This window comes from Rhizopus delemar, genomic scaffold (assembly GCF_000149305.1).
Source record: "Rhizopus delemar RA 99-880 supercont3.2 genomic scaffold, whole genome shotgun sequence".
NCBI classification, from domain to species: domain Eukaryota; kingdom Fungi; phylum Mucoromycota; class Mucoromycetes; order Mucorales; family Rhizopodaceae; genus Rhizopus; species Rhizopus delemar.
In genome coordinates, this window is record NW_027137828.1 from 4,936,775 (window position 1) to 4,955,212 (window position 18,438).

Below are 18,438 nucleotides of genomic sequence, written 5' to 3' on the forward strand. Positions count from 1 at the left end.
CAACTCTTCACATGAAAATAGGACAAGTAAAAACGAGTTTTATTTACTTTTTACCAAACTTTATGTTCTAAACCCATCTCATTGTTGGGAGATAAACCGATACAGGCCCTAAAGAGATTTTCAATTGCAGTGCGTTGTCTGCTCAAGGCGTTAACGACAGGAGTACCTGGAGTGACCATAGGAGCCTTGAGCATGTAACTCAAGATGGACAAGACACTGTGGAAAGAGCTGAATTTCGTCATCTCACCCGACTTGTACTCAACACGCGTCATGAGTTCAGCCATGATGACCAAGTCAATGATCAAGGGAGAAGCAAGCAAGGAATCTTCACAGATGTTGTAAAGAGAGATCGATTGACGACCGCCCATAAAGATATCACATTCATATTCATCCAGCGCACGTTTCGAATCACCCACAGAAGGAACATACTTGATGACGACAGTGTGATCAGGGTGTTCGCCGGGTTGATAGAGGAGATGATTGGCAGCGACCATGTCATCGACGACGGTAGACTTGGAGATCTCTTTGGATCGAAACTGTCTGTGAGATGACAAGTTCTTGCCGTCATTGTTGCCCAGGTGATTGTAGGACGTGATGGCGACAGGCTTGATACCTGCGTTGACAAGGAAATCGACCAGGGCAGACTTCATCTTGGTCTGTCCCGATTTGAAATCATCACCACCGATAAAAGCACGGTGACGTTCGGCCAAGGCGATCAGACCAGGCACAAAGGTGTTTTGAGGAGATCCGTTGATGAAAGGTACGCCTTCTTCAATACAGGCCAAAGCAAAGATGGAGGAAGGAGCGATTTCAGGGTGGGATTGATCGACGGCGGCCAGAAAGTGATCGGCCGTGTCGTTCACGCCCTGGACAAGGTCAGCATAGCGTTCCGTGTTGGCTGTCCAGATCACGATGACCTTGTCCAGATGATGAGCTGCCTTGAAGTCGCGAATGTCCTTACGGATGTGTTCGACATGGGCACGCTTGTCGTCTCCAGGTATCAAGTTGTCTGCACGATCGGATTGATTGGCGGCGATAAAGTCAGGGTAATAGATGGAGGGCAAAGGGACCATGTTCTTCATTTCCTCACTCACCTGGCGTTGGAGATCATAATCAAGTACTTCGGCACGTTCCATTGACTCAGCCAAATTCTTGCTAGAAATATCCCAACCGCCAAGCACAAGGTCTGTAGGGTTCACCATGGGCAACATGTCCTTCAGAGGCACATGCACATCGTTACCCTCGGCATCCACACCCAATCGAACTGTTGAAGATTGCGTGACAGAACCAAAATAGTTTGGCTCATGTACTCCTCGCTTCGTACGCCAAGTAAGCTTATGCTTGTGAGCCAAGATGGAAGCAGTTAAGGTAGATCCATTGTTGCCTCCCCAGCCGACCATCATCAAACTAAAACACCGTCAGCTTCTTTTATTTCCCCTCAAACTTTTTATTTCCTTACCCAAGACGAGGCACTTTGCAGTCTGTCTTGAATTCATAGGTTGTTTCGGTAGGTTCGGCCAAGAGGGTACCATCGGATTGTTTGGTGATTAAAGTATTTGAGTAATTGTATTTGCTTAAGATGTGTTCATCTGTGTACTTGACATTAGATGAATTGACTTTGATTAGACGTGGTTGAATCATATTGTTATCGGTAGTAGAAGGGGCCATTGGTGATTTAATGTTGTTTTTTAGGTTTGTCACTGCACCGTTGATAGCCTCTGTGAGGGTTGTGTGTTGAAGAAAGGAGATTGGCAAACTAGAAAAATATTAAATAAATATTCACAGCGATAGAAATAGTGACTTACCGTTTTGAATAAAAAGTGTTGTTGAAAAAAAAGTGTTTCTTTTTTTTTTGAGTTGTTTAAAAGAAAAGAAAAGAGGGCAAGGGTTTCAAAAATAAAAAAAATACCCTTCATTTATAGTTGCTTGCAAATATATGTGTAACCCAATTGCCGGATACTGATAGCGACGACACTCTATCTTCATCTTCCCATTTCTGTTACACTATCTTCAATGAATCAGCATCCAAAGAATCTGGAGAGAAATACGTGGGAGCAAAGGATTTGCTTTGAGTGTCAAATTAAAATAAGGTTTTTGATAGACTACTTTTGTATTAAATGTACTTTTTTCTTCAATACAAATATCACTAGCACCTTTCTATTCATAAACAAGTATGTTCATGCATAGAAACAGTAAAAGTATGTGTTTCCTAATATATCTATGCTATCATTCGGGGTAATGTTATCCTTTACCCCAGATAAATTGAAGTTTTTCTTTTTTTTTCCTATCAAATGGTTGATTGTTTATAAAATAGATGACTAATGGCAGCATGTTATGATATCTTTTCTGTGCATCCCAAATGTCAATGCCTTGGCCACTGATATTTCCCAGGGAATTCAGACTAATTTGAGCACAGATAAAATAAAATAAATGAACGACGTGTTTTCATATTGCGTATTCAAATGACATCTACTCATTCAGATCTATCCAACTTGTTATATTTTCTTTTCCTTTTCTAGACCACTTTTATCTTGTTGTCAATCAAGACGGGATGGGACGGGAAAGGGGGAAAGGAAACAGTCCAAGAACACTAAAATCACCCTAGAAGTGAAGAAAAAGAGTGATTTTTCATTTCAGGTATATTTCTCTCTATTTGACTTCTTTTCAAAAACATCCTGTCCATCCTAGACAAAATAGGAAAGGAAAGTTTCTTGTTGAGAATGGGAGAATCGTGTTGCTAAGTAACACTTGATGGCGTAGAATAAAAGGAAAATCATGTTGCCAAGCGATGCTTGAAACAAACAAATAAAGCTCGACAATGTAACACAAGAAATGCGGTACATACACCACGCATTAGATCACCCATATAAAATGATACTAAAACCACATTGTGACAAATGCACAGAATGAATTCATCATTGTCGGCAATTCAAAAGTAACAAAAAAAGCCAGGGGAGGACCCTTCTTTCTTCATCATTGGTTCCTTGTACTAATGAAGAGGTAAATGAAGTTTCATTTGCAAGTACTGCCTAAAATAAATCTTGTTTTATAATAAAAATCCGTCATCCTTCTACAGTAAGAAAAAGAGGATGATGTGAACATGTAAAGTGTATGGTAATTTATTTTTTCAAAAATGATGCAATTCTTTATTCCAAGCAAAGAAGAGCATGTTTCCTATTCAAGTGTTTTGATGAGCAGTGAGTAATAAATGATTTAATCTCAGCACAAATAGAACCTCAAAGAATTGAGGCCATCCAATTTAATCGTCCAGCCTGCGCTTGCTAGTCTTGGTGTACCTGTCAATTTTTTTTTTCTTCAATTTTCTTTTTTTAATAGTGGAAAATTTTTTTTTTTTTTTTTTTCGCGAGAGAAGCAGATGGGATTACTCTCACATGGACAACTAAGATTTGATCCTTTAAAACCTGTCATATTAAGAGGCTCACCTACAGACGACGGTTCTACTTTGTTTGCTGGAAATGTTGTACTAAGTTTAACAAAGTCAACAAAGATATCAAATGTATCAGTCACTTTAAGGTCACAAGTAATTACTTATTGGCCAGAAGGTAATGAATGTAATGATAATAAAACCATTTTATTAAATGATGATTAGGTATTGGTACTCGTGGTACTCGTTTAACACATGAAAAATCACTTGGAGAACAAACACTGAAGATATTAGCACCCGATCAAGAAAAGGATGAAAATATGATTGTTTTACAAGCGGGCGTACATCGATTTACGTTTGCATTTGTTGTTCCCAATGTAAGTCTTTGATGAGATACAAAATCATATTCTTACTCTTTTTACAGTCCACAGTGACCTCGATAGAAGATAGTTTTGGACGAGTGAAGCATACGGTAGAGGCACAAGTCCAACGACCAGGGATTGTGATGATTTCCAATTGGGTTGTCTCTAAACCAGTCTTGATCTTACGTACATACATGTCCAATTCACTGCTGACCAACAACTCACTTGCAACACTCTCAAAGACATTTGAAAAACATCTTGTATGCGGAGACATTGAAGTCGTTATAGAGGCCGCTGCTTTTGCACCGGGTGACATATTTTATGCTCGAATGATTATCGAACCTCGACTGAAGCATACACGTATCGAACACATGGAACTGAAGTGTATTGAGTCTAGAAAGTATTCTGTGCCTGAGATGCAAGCGTGGCGCACAGACAACACTGTGTTTCCGATGCCCTTTGCCGGATCCTTTCGATTGGCTGAATTTGGAGAAGTGAGTGATACAACGGAAGAATTGAGACCCATATTTGAAAAGGATGGAAAAGGAATCGAGTTGGTGCACGACTTTGCACACCGACTAGCCTTCTTTTCACCCACATGTTCTCAGGGTGTTCGTCACACAACTTATATCAGAGAGATCTTGTTAAAGCATCATATCGAGATTAGCTTGACGCTATCTTTTATAGACGATCAGGGTCACAGACAGTTTGTCAGCACAGACTCGGAGCCAATCATCACACTCACACCTCCGCCACAGGCACATATCCCAAATCACGTACGCACGCCCTTGTCGATGATGACAACGATCATCAACACAAAGCAAAAGACAAAACCTAGATTAGAAGATGAGCTACATCGTCAACAAGAGACTGTCTTGCTAGATTCAGCCATCACTGTTTTTGACTGTCGACTGAGAGAAGATTATGGACGGCTACCGAGTTATTTTGAACTGGGGGTTAAACCAACTGAGATGAAGCAATTAAAAAAACCACGTTCAACCATCCAAAACGTGGCCGAACCTAATCAACCTCGCCCTTATTTTTGTCCTTGTTATTTCACATTTTGTGAACAAGTCGAATTGGCTTCACAATCGCTTTATCTATCGACCGCACCTACCATGCTACTCTTGGATCGTATTCCATCTATTCCACCACCCGATTATTCTGCTTAATCCTTTTTTCTATACCCCCCTCTCTCTTTGTAACACAAAAGTAATTCATTTCTAAATTACATATAAATTATCATTAAAATTCACGTTTACTCTCTCTTGTATTATTTGTCAGGCCATTCATCAACCGCACGTGTGACTCGAGACACACAAAAAGAGAGAGGGGACCAAATAAAACAAATAATAAAGTGGGAAATACAATAGGATTGATGCGTGTATGCCACAATTTATATTTACATAACAAGAAACCCTTTTTTATATTAATTATTGTTTTAAAATGAAACTTTGTTTTTAAACAATAAAACATGAATGTTAATATTTGCCACGCGTTTAAAAGCATTAAATTGGGAAATAAATAAATGAATCAATAAATAATGTCTGTTGTCATCTATAAAAGAATGTAGATCCTTTCTTTCTCTCTTTCTCTCTCTCTCTCTCTCTCTCTCTTTCAATATCTCTTTATTATCTGACATATGAACTACACACAGCCCAATCTGTCTAAAGAGAATACGCCACCTCGTAAACGCACACGAGCCACACCTGAACAACTTTCAGTTCTCGAAAAGACCTTTACCGTCAACCAAAGCCCCAACAATCGTGTTCGAGAACAGCTTTCCAAAGAGCTCGGCATGTCAGAAAGATCGATTCAGATCTGGTTTCAAAACCGCAGGGCCAAAGTGAAAAATATGGCCAAGCGATCTACTATGTTGCACAACGAGACACTACGCATGCAATACGATGCTGCCAATGCTGCGAGCGCTGCTTGTCAAGCAGCTCTGTTTCAGCAAGACCCAATGGCAGTAGAGGATCCTGTCAAATCCAATCCGGATCTTTATTATTATTACTATTATTATTATTTCAATCAGCAAAAACAAAAGCATTTCTCATCCTTCAAGTCCATGTCCATCCCTCCTCCTCCGCCTCCTCCTCCACCTGCTGAATTGGATAAAAAGAATCGACTCCGTGCACATACTGTCGGACCTTATCCCATGTACTATAAACCTCCCTTTCATAAGGGTCCTTCTGTAGATATCCCACTGGAAAACGATCCTATGCTGAATAATATGATGAACGATGATCCTTTTTTATCTTTTCAGCAGCAAATGAGTAGTCCCTGGACAGATTTTACTCCCCTTTGTAAGTACATCTGTTCTTCATTGCTCTCGTTGTACTCATTTGATTTCTAGATGACGATACCTCCACTGTCACGACTGCATCAGACGTACACGCTTTTTCTGCTGAATCACTTCAGATCGGTACCTGGAAAAGAATGAAGTTTGGTCCAAGAGACTTGACCTGTCTATTCGACCGAGCACGTAGTGTGTTTATCTGGTGTATTCAAGATGGTGCCTCTAAATTCAAGATGGAATTTCATCAAGACGCCTTACAAAGCATCACCTTGACCCCAGCCGATGACTGGTCTCGTCTTCAGTTTGTTGTCTTGCCACAACAAATTTCTTTCTATATGGATAACGGACAACAGTGGGTTCAGTGTCGTGATTTCACAGAGAACAAACAGGCCTCGGTCATGACCTTTCATCAACTGGATGGTCCTACACTTTTATTGGAATCGGAGTTGCAGCAATTGGTACAAGAAAACACGCGAGTGGCTTCTGTTTATAAATCTTAACAAAATAAGCAAATTCTTCTTTATGTTGTATGTATGTATATGATTCGCGCGGTGATTTAAGAACACTAAAATATTTTTTATGAATCCTTTTTTTTTTTTTTTTTTTTTTTTCCCTTTCCATATTCATTGTGGATTATTCTTCCTTAACTCTTTGAATAAACACATCATTTTAAAACCCCTTTAATCATGAGAGAAATTATTTCTGTTCACGTCGGTCAAGCCGGTGTTCAAATTGGTAATGCCTGTTGGGAACTTTATTGTCTTGAACATGGTATCCAACCTGATGGTCATATTCCCCAAGAACTTCAAGCTGGTGACAATTCATTCGACACTTTCTTTAGTGAAACCAGTTCCGGTAAACATGTTCCTCGTACTGTCATGGTTGATTTAGAACCTACTGTTGTTGACGAAGTTCGTACTGGCACCTATCGTCAATTGTTTCATCCCGGTAAGATGAGTGCCCCCATCCTTTTTTTTTTGACGATTTTCTAATTTTTTTTTTTTTTTTTTTTTGATTAGAACAATTGATCACTGGTAAGGAAGATGCTGCCAACAACTATGCTCGTGGTCACTATACTGTCGGTAAAGAGCTTGTTGACTCTGTCTTGGACCGTATTCGCAAGTTGGCCGATAACTGTACCGGTCTTCAAGGTTTCTTGGTCTTCCACTCCTTTGGTGGTGGTACCGGTTCCGGTTTCGGTGCTCTTTTGATGGAACGTTTGTCTGTTGACTATGGTAAGAAGTCCAAGCTTGAGTTCTCTGTTTACCCTGCACCTCAAGTCTCTACCTCTGTTGTTGAACCCTACAACTCCATCTTGACCACCCATACCACCTTGGAACACTCTGATGTTTCCTTCATGGTTGATAATGAAGCCATCTACGACATCTGTCGTCGTAACCTGGACATCGAACGTCCTTCTTACCTCAACTTGAACCGTTTGATTGCCCAAGTCGTCTCCTCCATCACTGCCTCTCTTCGTTTCGATGGTTCCTTGAATGTCGATTTGAACGAATTCCAAACCAACTTGGTTCCTTACCCTCGTATTCACTTCCCCTTGGTCACTTATGCTCCCATCATTTCCTCTGCCAAGGCTTTCCATGAACAGATGTCTGTTCAAGAGATCACCAACGCCTGTTTTGAACCCAACAATCAAATGGTCAAGTGTGATCCTCGTCACGGCAAATACATGTCATGCTGTCTCTTGTACCGTGGTGATGTTGTCCCCAAGGACACCAACGCTGCTATTGCCAACATCAAGACCAAGCGTACCATTCAATTTGTCGACTGGTGTCCTACCGGTTTCAAGGTCGGTATCAACTGTCGTAAGCCTGCTGCTGTTCCTGGTGGTGACTTGGCTGAAGTCCAACGTGCTCTCTGTATGTTGTCCAACACCACTGCCATTGCCGAAGCCTGGGCTCGTCTTGATCACAAGTTTGATTTGATGTACGCCAAGCGTGCTTTCGTCCACTGGTATGTCGGTGAAGGTATGGAAGAAGGTGAATTCTCTGAAGCTCGTGAAGATTTGGCTGCTCTCGAAAAGGATTATGAAGAAGTTGGTTCTGACTCTTTGGGTGATTCTGAAATTGAAGACGCCGAAGAATATTAAATGTTTAAATAGTTTATTCATAATAAAATAATGTTTTTTTGTTTTGTTTAAATAATTCTTGATGTTGTCTCTTGAATCTTGAAATGCGGTGTCCAAAACAAATGATTCTAAATTTTACAAAAACGATGTATCTTTCTTTTAAAAACCTTCTTTGATTTATTTTCTTTTTCACTCGTGTATCTTTGAACGTTCAAATTAGTTGTAATACTTATTTATACATATTTCACAAGACAGAACGTAAGTTTTACTGGTTATAATTATATTATGAATAAAGTACCGTTCAATCAAGAACAAAATAAATATTTATTTTTGACTTGGTTTAACCTTATCCTCCACAATTTCAAGATATAAAAACACTTTACTCAATCCAGCATGCCAATTTTCTCTATCAAGCCTTCCTTCATGATCCATGTCCTTCAACTTTTTTTATATTAAACTGTTTTAGTAAATCGCTCGCTCATTATAAATTGTGCTTACCTCTTCCTTTAGGTTTCGAATGTTTTCTAGTTTTGTAGTGAGCAATTGGCGTATTTCTCGTAAACTCAGCTCTGATTTGGCTCTCTTGTTCTTGATTTCCTCACGATGCGCACTGTCTCTCATCTTGGTGATTTGTTCTTTTCTCTTTACTTTATCAATATGGGCTTCGTTTTTACGAAGTGCTGTTTTGGAGTCCTATGATAAAAAGAATGAATAAGGACTGTGAAAGACAAGGATGGTTTACATTAAAAGCATCGACTGCAGCTGTCAAGATCTTTTCGTTCTTTTGTATTTCATCTATCAATGCTTGGCTTGTCATATTGGCTTTGCGAGATTCAGACTTATCACCTTGGATGTTAGCAATGAATTTAGAGGCGATTGATAATTGCTATATAAAAATTAGGTGTGTCTGCTTTACATGGATGTATGCAGTGTAAACTTACTCTGGACATTTCTCTTAATTGGGGGTATATGGTATCGATTTTTTGGATGGCTGCTTCCAATTGTTTGACTAGAACAATTGATTGTTGGTGCTGCTGTTTAAAAGTCTTTATACTTTCCTTTGTCTGCTCATGGTTGTAGCTTGCTTTTGCTCTGTAATCAGCTAATATTTCTCTTCGGATGCCAATTGTTTCTTTAAATGAATGCTGTATGTTTTGTACGGGTAAGTAAATGCTGTTACTTTTTCTACTATTAATATTACCAATTGCTCAACTAACGGGATCTGTTGACTTTTTATTTCTTCGTGCTGTACAGCCAGTGTTTTGGTTTCCTTTTCTAATCCTTGGAGTTCTTTTTCAAGCATAGTGTTTTTGGCTTTTATTGCCTGTATTTCATCCTTTTGCTGTTCGTACAAAGTACTAAATATCACGATAGTTTAGTTTCTTTAAGGTGTGTTAAATAATGTCTCTTACAGATCTTCATCCAATTGATGCTTTATAAGCTTTTTATCTTGTAATAAATTCGCCACTTGTTGTATCGTTATCCACTAAAACTGACATGATCAATAAATATTACATTGTGTTGTTGTTGTTGCCATTACCACTTGCTTCACGCGTCCTTCCCACATTTCCCATATTTCCTGTCTAAGCAGAATGTGTCGAATGATCACATTGAATATGTTTATCAATCGATTCTTGCTAGGTGCAACGACATCAACATACTTGAATCGATGATACCCGATCTCTTTAAGTAACTGGTCCACTTTTCTAAATAACAACACGCTTTGCTCATACTATATTGACAAAGTCATTAGAGAAAGAGCAATAATGACAACAGCAAATTTTACATTATTCGTCAACTCTTGATATTTTTTTTTAAATCGATCCATACGCCAACCACACAAGATGCTTAAAATAGTTATATATAGCGATTGTGTACGTACACGCTGTGGGTTATTAAAGAATTCTTCTGAAACATTCAAGCCCAAAAGTCTCAAGATGTGTACCATGTCTGATACAGATAATGAATTGGTATGTTCAGCCACGAAGGATCTTCTTTGCATTAGCGAGAGACGCCGTTCGTCAACAATTTGTGAGCTAATAGAAGACGGTAACATGTTTATAAATTTAAAAAAGAGGAAATTGAGGCATTACACGATTCCTTTTCATAAAAAAAAAAAAAAACCTGTCGTGTTTTTCCCCACAGTCACTTTTTTAAACAATGCTTCCACCATTCAACACCTCCACACTTTTATTGTTCAATAGACGACTGTTGAATTATCCAACATTCAAGCTTAAATACCAACCCAATGTTAAAGAAGCCTCTGTTCTCATGCCTTTATGCATTGTTGATGATAAACCAAGTGTATTATTTACAGTAAGAAATATGAACATGAGAACACATCGCGGAGAGATTAGGTAAATATTTTCAATAACAAACTAAAAGTTAACACTATTTTACATGCTAGTTTTCCTGGCGGAAAGCAAGGTGATGAGCTTAATGTCATTTCTTACAAGGAAAAAAAAAAACTCACAGATTTTTATAGATACAACAGATGAGTCACTAGAAAGCACTGCACTAAGAGAAACTTTTGAAGAAATAGGCTATCCACCGCAATCCATCGATATTCTCGGACGTTATTCTGCCGTACCCAATAAAACTGGATCACTTCGAGTGCATCCCTTTGTGGGGTTCATCAAGGATAAAGAGATTGATTTGACTAGATTCAATCCGGATGAGGTGTCGCGTGTGTTTACATTGCCTGTAGAGTACTTGATAGATCGTAAAAATCGTGAGATTAAGCAGTTTCGTAACAGCTCAATCAAATATCCCGTATTCAAAGTACCCGATGATATACAAGAAGGAGAAAAAGAGATTTGGGGGCTAACAAGCTTTATATTGGATGGTAATTCATGCGAATTAATACGAAAAGTATTCATATTTTGTTTATAGGTGTATTTCGAAAGATTATTCCTGAGCACTATCCCTAGAGAGGAAAGGACTTTAAAAAAAACAAGATTACTGTTCATCAAGTTGTAATATACTTTATAGAATGTCTACATATCGTGCCAAGAAAATAAAGAGCCTGGCAATCATTTACTCTATTGTAGTTCTTTGTTTACATAATCTCATATATCAACCATTTGCTTAAATGAATGTGTGTGTCTTCGTACCAAACCACATCAAAGCTAATTTTCTTTGTAAAGAACTTGATGTATTTCAGCCATTATAGAGCATTTTATTTTTGCAATTTAATAATCAGTAGCATAGTAAGCCGGTCTCCTAAAATCTTCATCTATTCATCATAGGTTAAAGAAAAAGGCCATTACGTTATTGATATTATTTTTGTAGAATTTATAAAGAAAGTAATGTCATCCTTCATTATAAAATGGTATGCTCAAACATATCAGAACTTAAGGAAAGCGATATGAATTTACACATAAACCAAGCTTGATAGAAATTAAAAAGTAAAATGTTTGCTTAATGTTTAAATTTGTCCTAGTGTACTATATATGCTTCCGTCTAGCAGTGGTATAGCATATCAACGAACAGCTCTACTTGTGTGTTAGTAATGAAGTATAGCATTTCTTCTCTCTCTCTGTTACATATGTCATTTGTAAGCTACTAATACTGCTTATTCATTAGGTAACAAACATTTATTTTTAGTTTTCTTTGTCCAAGGACAAATTTAGCTTGAAGCTTAAATTTCAAAGACACCTTTGTAATCAGCACAAATTACTTATTTATTTATATTTCATCCTATCATACTTTACAAATGCTTGTAATTTTTGCATTTTTGTACTTTGGGTATAATAACGGTATCTGCCTCTGAACATGACTTGGGCAAGCTTTTAGAGAATATGACCTTTTCCAGTTAGACCCTTCGATCATTTATTTTAAGCGGCATTATCTCAGAAATCTCACGGATGTCTTTATCATTGGTTTATGCTTAAAGGGTAAGCAAAGAGTACATAATATAGCCCTTTAGGCATTTTTTGGGTATGTATAAATTTCTGGAAGCGCGTTTATGCTGATCGTCTTTTAGCATAAACTCTCTGCTCTTCTAATCAAATAAAATGGAAGATTATTTTTTGAAAGCTATTTTTGGATCTTTTTTTTTTGTTACTCGTGCAACATCTGTCTATTGTGTAATCGATCTATTTATAAATTGAACTTTTATCTATGCCCTGAAAGTTTAATTTTTTACTGTCGTGGATTAAAATGTTTTTTAGAAAATACATTTCCAAAAAAGGGTAAAACATCTGTTATATACGATTTGATTCTGTTATTTATGGGTTACGCTCGATAAAATGGCTTCAATCAATCGACAGTACTGAACGGAATTAAAACAGTCATTAACACTCTTTAATAACTGCTTCTATATACTTGTGATGAAAACATTTCGGCTTTTCTAGGGACTTTCTTATATAAACAAACAATAGAGCTAATCATATCTATCTTTTCCTTGATTCTTCTGTCGATCATCTTTTGTTAATTATCATTAGGCAATACAAACTTAAAATAATAAGTTATAAAGAAATTAAGATGGGATCCGTCAAGACTTGATGTCGTTAACAGGGATAAGCTATAAATTTATAAAATGATAGTAAAATACAGGATAAAAATACAATGATGAGTAGTTCATAAGAAAAGTATAACAGGGGATACTGTCAATTTTAAGCAGCATTTGTTAAACAGGAAATATTTATGGTTGTTTTAACAAGCAATTTGATAGAAATAGCATCAACATAATTGTAAATTTTAGTTGATCGGTGAGTATCAGATACAAAGCGCTGTAAAGAAGCTCATTATTTTTATTCGATAAGAGAAAGCTTCAAGTCTTTTACGATTCTTTATTGTTTACAATTTTTAGTATTGAGAAGTCAATCATAATTATGTTTTAATTAAAAATAAATTAAAAGGAGAAAGAAGTATCATTTCCTGCTTCAAGTACTCGGTTTTTGCAAATGACAAACAAAAAATCGTTCGTTTTCTAAAGTATTACAAAGTTTAAAAAGAAACAAAATAGACATGTCAATCTAAATAAAGTACGCAGAAATCTAAAAAAGGAAACTTTTTTAATTTTCTACTTGCTTTAAGCTAAATCTTAAATTGACGTAGGTCACACATACGTAACTATGTATTACAAAGACCTTATTGTCAACCAGAAGAGAATAATTTTCCAATTAAAAAAAAAAAAAGAAAAAAAAAAGGCATAAGAAGAAAAGAGATTCTCTAAAAAGAGCAATCCTATAAGCTTATATTCCATGCTAGACGATCTCTATAGCAAATGGTTTATTGTAAGAATATCTCTTTTACAATGTCTAAAAAAACTATAATTGTGAACTTGATCTTAGATATTCAAATCTGAAGAGTAAAAGCTACGCGGTTTTTTAAGTGTAAGAAGACATCAAAGTTGATGATTAGTGATACGTATTACAACATGAGCTACGATGTAATTATGCGTGCTTCCTAGCGCGTAAACAAAATAACAAGATATTTGCTAACATTTATATTAAAGGGAGCCTTGCAATCTCTTTAATCACTTATAAATCAATTTGGTTTTTAGCCTAATTATCAGTTTATATATAAAAGAAAGATAAAATAAAAGCAATACAGATTTTAATCTTAAGCAGAATATACAGTTACAACCACGTTTTAATTATTATGTAAATACTGTAGCTGGATTAGCATACATTACTGCGGTCTTATAATTTGTAAAACATTGGTTGTTTTGTGCACTGATAGCTGTACAACAGCTGAATGATTTAGTTCAGTTAACACGGATCACTTTTTTTTGTGTACGTGTGGCGTTGCTGTGTTCGCACAGAACATGTTTCCTAAAATAGTCGATGTACAAAAAGTTGAAATTTTCTCATTGTTCAACTTGACACTTCTGAATACGATCCCTTCTCTTTACTAGCTTACAGCCATTGAAGCATAGAATCTTATTCATTCAATTGATTGTTAAATTCTACAATTATATAAAGCTTTTTTCACTGTAATATCAACTTTATACTCATCTCTTTTAAACTTTCCCAAATTTACATTTTTAAGATTCTGTTGCGCTAAAAATAACTTGTCGGTTTTGTGCTCCATTGTTAGAGCGAAATGCTATCAAACAGAAGGGTTAATGGAGAAGGAATGGTGTTGATAACACACTTGGCTGAAAGAAGTAAACTTTATCATTGTCTTTACTTTGGTCACAATGTAAATCTTTATATTTTTTTACCTGTTGACAACAGTAAAAATAAAACACTGTGTTTTATTTTTAACTTACTGGAGATTGAAGAGAAATAAATAAAAGACTTATTTTTAGAACCTGCTCACTATTTCAACCCTTTTGTGTTACTTTACTGAATTTAATCTTTCCAAAAGGGACTCACTCATTTGTTGGAATATAAGAGAAACCAAGCCGACAAAATTCATTTCAGCTGAGATATAAGGTCTATACATGGATGCGTTAGATGTATGGATAAAAAAAAAGAAAATATTTTATCGGTAAACCAATTTGCTCGATGTGCTTCCTTTTTTTTTCCAGGAATCCTGTCACACATACGCACAAACTGAAAACCTTTTTCCCTTTGTTCCCTTTTATAATCTTATAACTGCTTTGGAATAAATAATAAACTATGGACAATTACAAAATATGAATGATATACATGTAATTACCTTTGTTTAGTTTAATTGGAATAAAGTGTGGCTTTTAGACTAATTAAATGAAAAATTGGTGTTTGATTACTTGAGAAAACGTGATATTCATTGTATTTTCAAACAGCATATGATGTACGTCTTTTTTTTGCACGCCGACTTTAAGCTACCGATCATTTTAACATTTATTTTTAACTTGAACCTACTCTCGCTCTCACTTTTTTTTTCCTACCAATGAGTATATAATTGAGCTCTATCTCCAATAGAGAATTGCTCACTGCTCTCTTTCTCTCTCTCTCTCTTTTATATCTATTTCTTTCTTTTGCTTCCCTTAATTTTTTATGCTTGATCAAACAAATTAAAATGCCACCTAAAAGAGATCAATTAAATAATACTGTACCTCCACATCACACAGTACAATCAATGTCATTTAGTTGTCTACCTGTGGAAGATATGTTTGCTCAATATGATGCAAATAGAGGTATACAAGATGATTTACTTTTAAAAGAGCAGCAAGATATGGTACGATATTGCTCAATTTGAAAATATTTTGTTTAATCTTACGTGTTTTATAAAGCAGAGCATACCAAGGGAACAATTACATCAAATAGAGGATTCACAGTCAACAAACTTAGAGTATCAGACAAGTCATTCTTCTTTTCATGATCCATGTACGTGTATTTTACCAATTGTATACAGCCATTTGAAGGAATTGACAATGCATTATTTTAGCATCTAGTATGCTGGGATATTTTGATCAAACTCCAAATCATCACAGACAGTCTTTACCCTCACAAGAAATAAATAACCCCTTTTTACACACTTCCGAGTTTCTATACAATATGCTAGATAACGCAAGTATCGCATCATCTCCTTCGCTTGATTTCATTCCGGCGACCTCACCGCCCATTGATTTCTACCCATCCACTTCCCAGGTGCCTCCTGTCAAAATACAAAAGAAACAAAAATCTGCTATTCACCGCACTTTGTCCTATGAAAGCGTCATGGAACTCGATGATAATCAGCCCAAGCTGCCTTCTTTTCCCGAAGAACCTCTAGATCATGGTAAAGTCATGGAGGCGCTTCGTGCAAAATTAAAAAAGTCAGCTTCGCCCAAATCTAGATCTGTATCAGTACCGGCGCCTCCGCCAAACACGTATCCAACGACGGGTGTACTCTTTTTAGATATAAAGAACCGGCGTCGAAAAGCAGGGAGTTCAAGTAAGCGGAGCAATTCCAAATCAACATGATCTTCTTTCTTTATGAGTAATCTATGCAATACCAATCACCCTTAATTTCTTTCAACTATGCCAAAAAAAAGCAATCATTCCTATCAGTACAATCCTTCATTCAAATAGAAAATCAGTGTATGTTAAACAATATCTTTTTGATTTGTATGCTCTTTCCGTTTTTACATCTATGTTATTATATATGCTAACCACTAGAAAAAGAGTTGTATTTGTTTATACTTGATGCATTTATTAAAGTTGTAAAATAAAAGAAAACATTGTATCCCAAGTAATTCATCGTTTACTGAAAAAAATTAAACTGTTCCTTCTTGTAGTATGCACCTAATGTATAAATTTTTGCCCATAAAGGTGCTTCAACTCAAACCTAGACTATTCTAATTCCTCATCTAAATATTATGTCATTGGTGCTGACAAAGGAAGAAGTCTCTATAAGCTTATTAGTAGATAAGAAGCTCGTTCTTTTTTGTTCTATGCTCCCTACAAGAGTATAATTATTGATCCAATCGTCACTGTGATGTTTGAAGTGATAAACTAATGTGTTTTGATGTCTAAACTAGATTGATTGCACAACGTGAAAAAGAAAACATCTTACTAAACAAAATCGATCTGTGAGCAAACAAATTATGACGGTATTTAGTTCTTTAATGATGAAAGTAAAAAACATACAGACAAATTTGTAACGCATAATGATGCTGACCCTGTATGAAGATACATCATGCGAACTATAGACAGAGAGGTTGATACATTGCTTAAAGAAAAAGGCAGATGAGTTTGTACGTTTTAAACGAGATATATTGTCCTTATCATCTTACTACACCTCTACTATTCTTTCCTTTAATCTATGAAGTCATATATAGCAAAAAAACGAAAAAGAAAAGGGAGAAAAATTCGGTATTGAACGTACTAGGGTTAGTAAGAAAGCTATAAAAATAGAAACATTAAAGATTTAAAAAGGCAAAGATTTGCTATTTTTTTTATTTGACATGGTAATTGTTACATAACATGACTCGTCGGTTATTGTAAGCTCCTAACAAAATCTTTCAAATTTTACCGAGATTGGACGCTAGCTTTGAATATGGCTTGTTAAATACCAAACAGCTTAACAAAATATGAAAGTAAATATAGAAAAAAAACGCCCATAAAGGTTTGAAGGAATTGTAAAGTATGATAAAATATAGTGATGTTTATAGTATTTAACAGGACCTACTTTATCTAAAAGATCCGCCTATGTCGTCAGCCCACCTCAAGCAAATATTGCCCCAGAGCTCATACAGATATCTATGACATGCCTTTCCCTTCTTACTCATTCATTTTTTTTTTCTTTTTTTTTGCCCTTGCTTCCTCAAGGAATTTTAACTTCTTTTACAATTTATTTGATCTGGCTTGGGCAACTATGGTTTCTTGAAACACCGCATGCTCATTTAAGTCTTTAAGTAAAATATCTTGTTTAAATGTATTCAACAGGTTGTAATATTTTTCAATTTACATGGAATTTCATCTGCTCTTTGATAGTAAACCCCATCCTTCTTTCTTATAATTCTTTATGAGATCTTGGTGATGAGCATTACCAATAAGTAAGACATTAAAATAAGAAAAAGTTTCTTTGATAGGTTTTCTAAGTGTTTAAACGTAAGTCTTTCTTTTAAGATCTATTAGTCACTGATAAGAAGCATGTTATTACTTACTGCTTTAATATCTCTTATCTTGATTTAAAAAGGTTATTGAATATGAAAGGAAATTCTCATGTACCCAAATTCGTTTTCGTTTCTCTACAACATTTGTCAAGCTGCATGGCATTCATAAAGGAGCAAAATGGTAAAACCAATCTTAAATATATGGAGCATAACACCCAAAAAAAAAGTAAGGCTTGATGAATAAAAATGAAAGTATATGGTTGCTTTTTTAATGAAATAATGTGTTTATATACTAGAAAAGAGATAGGATTAAATTAAATGTATGGCCTTTTAGTATCCTAACCTCATGCGCATCACGCATCTAAAAAATAAAGACGGTATGATTTTATTGGAATCATTATTGCTTTCTATGAAATTGAAAAACAGTTCGGTACACTATCTGTAATAATTTGTAAAGTTTTAGTAAGTAAATGCTAAAAAGGTAACGCAATCTTTACATAGTAATTGATGCAGTAATAAAATATGAAAATTACTGCATTTTATCAGCTGTAGCAATAATACTGATAGAATAATAGTATTTAATGAGAGTACTAGAACACATTTTTAATCCACTGTATCATACATAAGATAGGAAAGCAAGTCTTTTTACACATAAGATAAAAGAAGATTTTAGGCATGATTCTTATTCATAACATATTCTTCATTTAATATCATTGTATCTAGTATTTATATCCTTTTCATAAAGAATCAATTGGATTCGTTCTAAGATACTTTGATCAACTATGGCTACAAATTGAGGATAGGTAAATAGAAAAAATATGTTCCTAGTCT

The 18,438-nt window shown here is 35.6% G+C and overlaps 7 protein-coding genes across 7 annotated transcripts; 5 read left to right on the forward strand and 2 right to left on the reverse strand.

Annotated features, from left to right (window-relative positions):
• Positions 1 to 50: 50 nt before the first annotated feature.
• On the reverse strand, positions 51 to 1,668 carry RO3G_04151 (uncharacterized protein; the record flags this gene model as incomplete). The annotated part of the gene is made up of 2 exons (XM_067658741.1): positions 51 to 1,407; positions 1,460 to 1,668. The coding sequence occupies 2 exons, from the start codon at positions 1,666 to 1,668 to the stop codon at positions 51 to 53; spliced, it is 1,566 nt and encodes a 521-aa protein (XP_067514842.1).
• A 1,708-nt stretch (positions 1,669 to 3,376) lies between these two features.
• Positions 3,377 to 4,919, forward strand: RO3G_04152 (uncharacterized protein; the record flags this gene model as incomplete). Its single annotated transcript, XM_067658742.1, has 4 exons — positions 3,377 to 3,563; positions 3,611 to 3,762; positions 3,810 to 4,241; positions 4,356 to 4,919. 4 exons carry the CDS (start codon positions 3,377 to 3,379, stop codon positions 4,917 to 4,919), a joined length of 1,335 nt encoding a protein of 444 aa, XP_067514843.1.
• A 470-nt stretch (positions 4,920 to 5,389) lies between these two features.
• Positions 5,390 to 6,190, forward strand: RO3G_04153 (uncharacterized protein; the record flags this gene model as incomplete). The annotated part of the gene is made up of 2 exons (XM_067658743.1): positions 5,390 to 5,941; positions 6,104 to 6,190. 2 exons carry the CDS (start codon positions 5,390 to 5,392, stop codon positions 6,188 to 6,190), a joined length of 639 nt encoding a protein of 212 aa, XP_067514844.1.
• A 542-nt stretch (positions 6,191 to 6,732) lies between these two features.
• On the forward strand, positions 6,733 to 8,153 carry RO3G_04154 (tubulin alpha-3 chain; the record flags this gene model as incomplete). Its single annotated transcript, XM_067658744.1, has 2 exons — positions 6,733 to 6,994; positions 7,066 to 8,153. 2 exons carry the CDS (start codon positions 6,733 to 6,735, stop codon positions 8,151 to 8,153), a joined length of 1,350 nt encoding a protein of 449 aa, XP_067514845.1.
• Positions 8,154 to 8,456: 303 nt separating this feature from the next.
• RO3G_04155 (uncharacterized protein) lies at positions 8,457 to 9,706 on the reverse strand (the record flags this gene model as incomplete). The annotated part of the gene is made up of 6 exons (XM_067658745.1): positions 8,457 to 8,573; positions 8,631 to 8,825; positions 8,875 to 9,018; positions 9,074 to 9,166; positions 9,334 to 9,490; positions 9,648 to 9,706. 6 exons carry the CDS (start codon positions 9,704 to 9,706, stop codon positions 8,457 to 8,459), a joined length of 765 nt encoding a protein of 254 aa, XP_067514846.1.
• Positions 9,707 to 10,292: 586 nt separating this feature from the next.
• Positions 10,293 to 11,062, forward strand: RO3G_04156 (uncharacterized protein; the record flags this gene model as incomplete). The annotated part of the gene is made up of 4 exons (XM_067658746.1): positions 10,293 to 10,489; positions 10,540 to 10,559; positions 10,618 to 10,854; positions 11,025 to 11,062. The coding sequence occupies 4 exons, from the start codon at positions 10,293 to 10,295 to the stop codon at positions 11,060 to 11,062; spliced, it is 492 nt and encodes a 163-aa protein (XP_067514847.1).
• A 4,503-nt stretch (positions 11,063 to 15,565) lies between these two features.
• RO3G_04157 (uncharacterized protein) lies at positions 15,566 to 16,221 on the forward strand (the record flags this gene model as incomplete). Its single annotated transcript, XM_067658747.1, has 2 exons — positions 15,566 to 15,944; positions 16,211 to 16,221. The coding sequence occupies 2 exons, from the start codon at positions 15,566 to 15,568 to the stop codon at positions 16,219 to 16,221; spliced, it is 390 nt and encodes a 129-aa protein (XP_067514848.1).
• Positions 16,222 to 18,438: the final 2,217 nt, after the last annotated feature.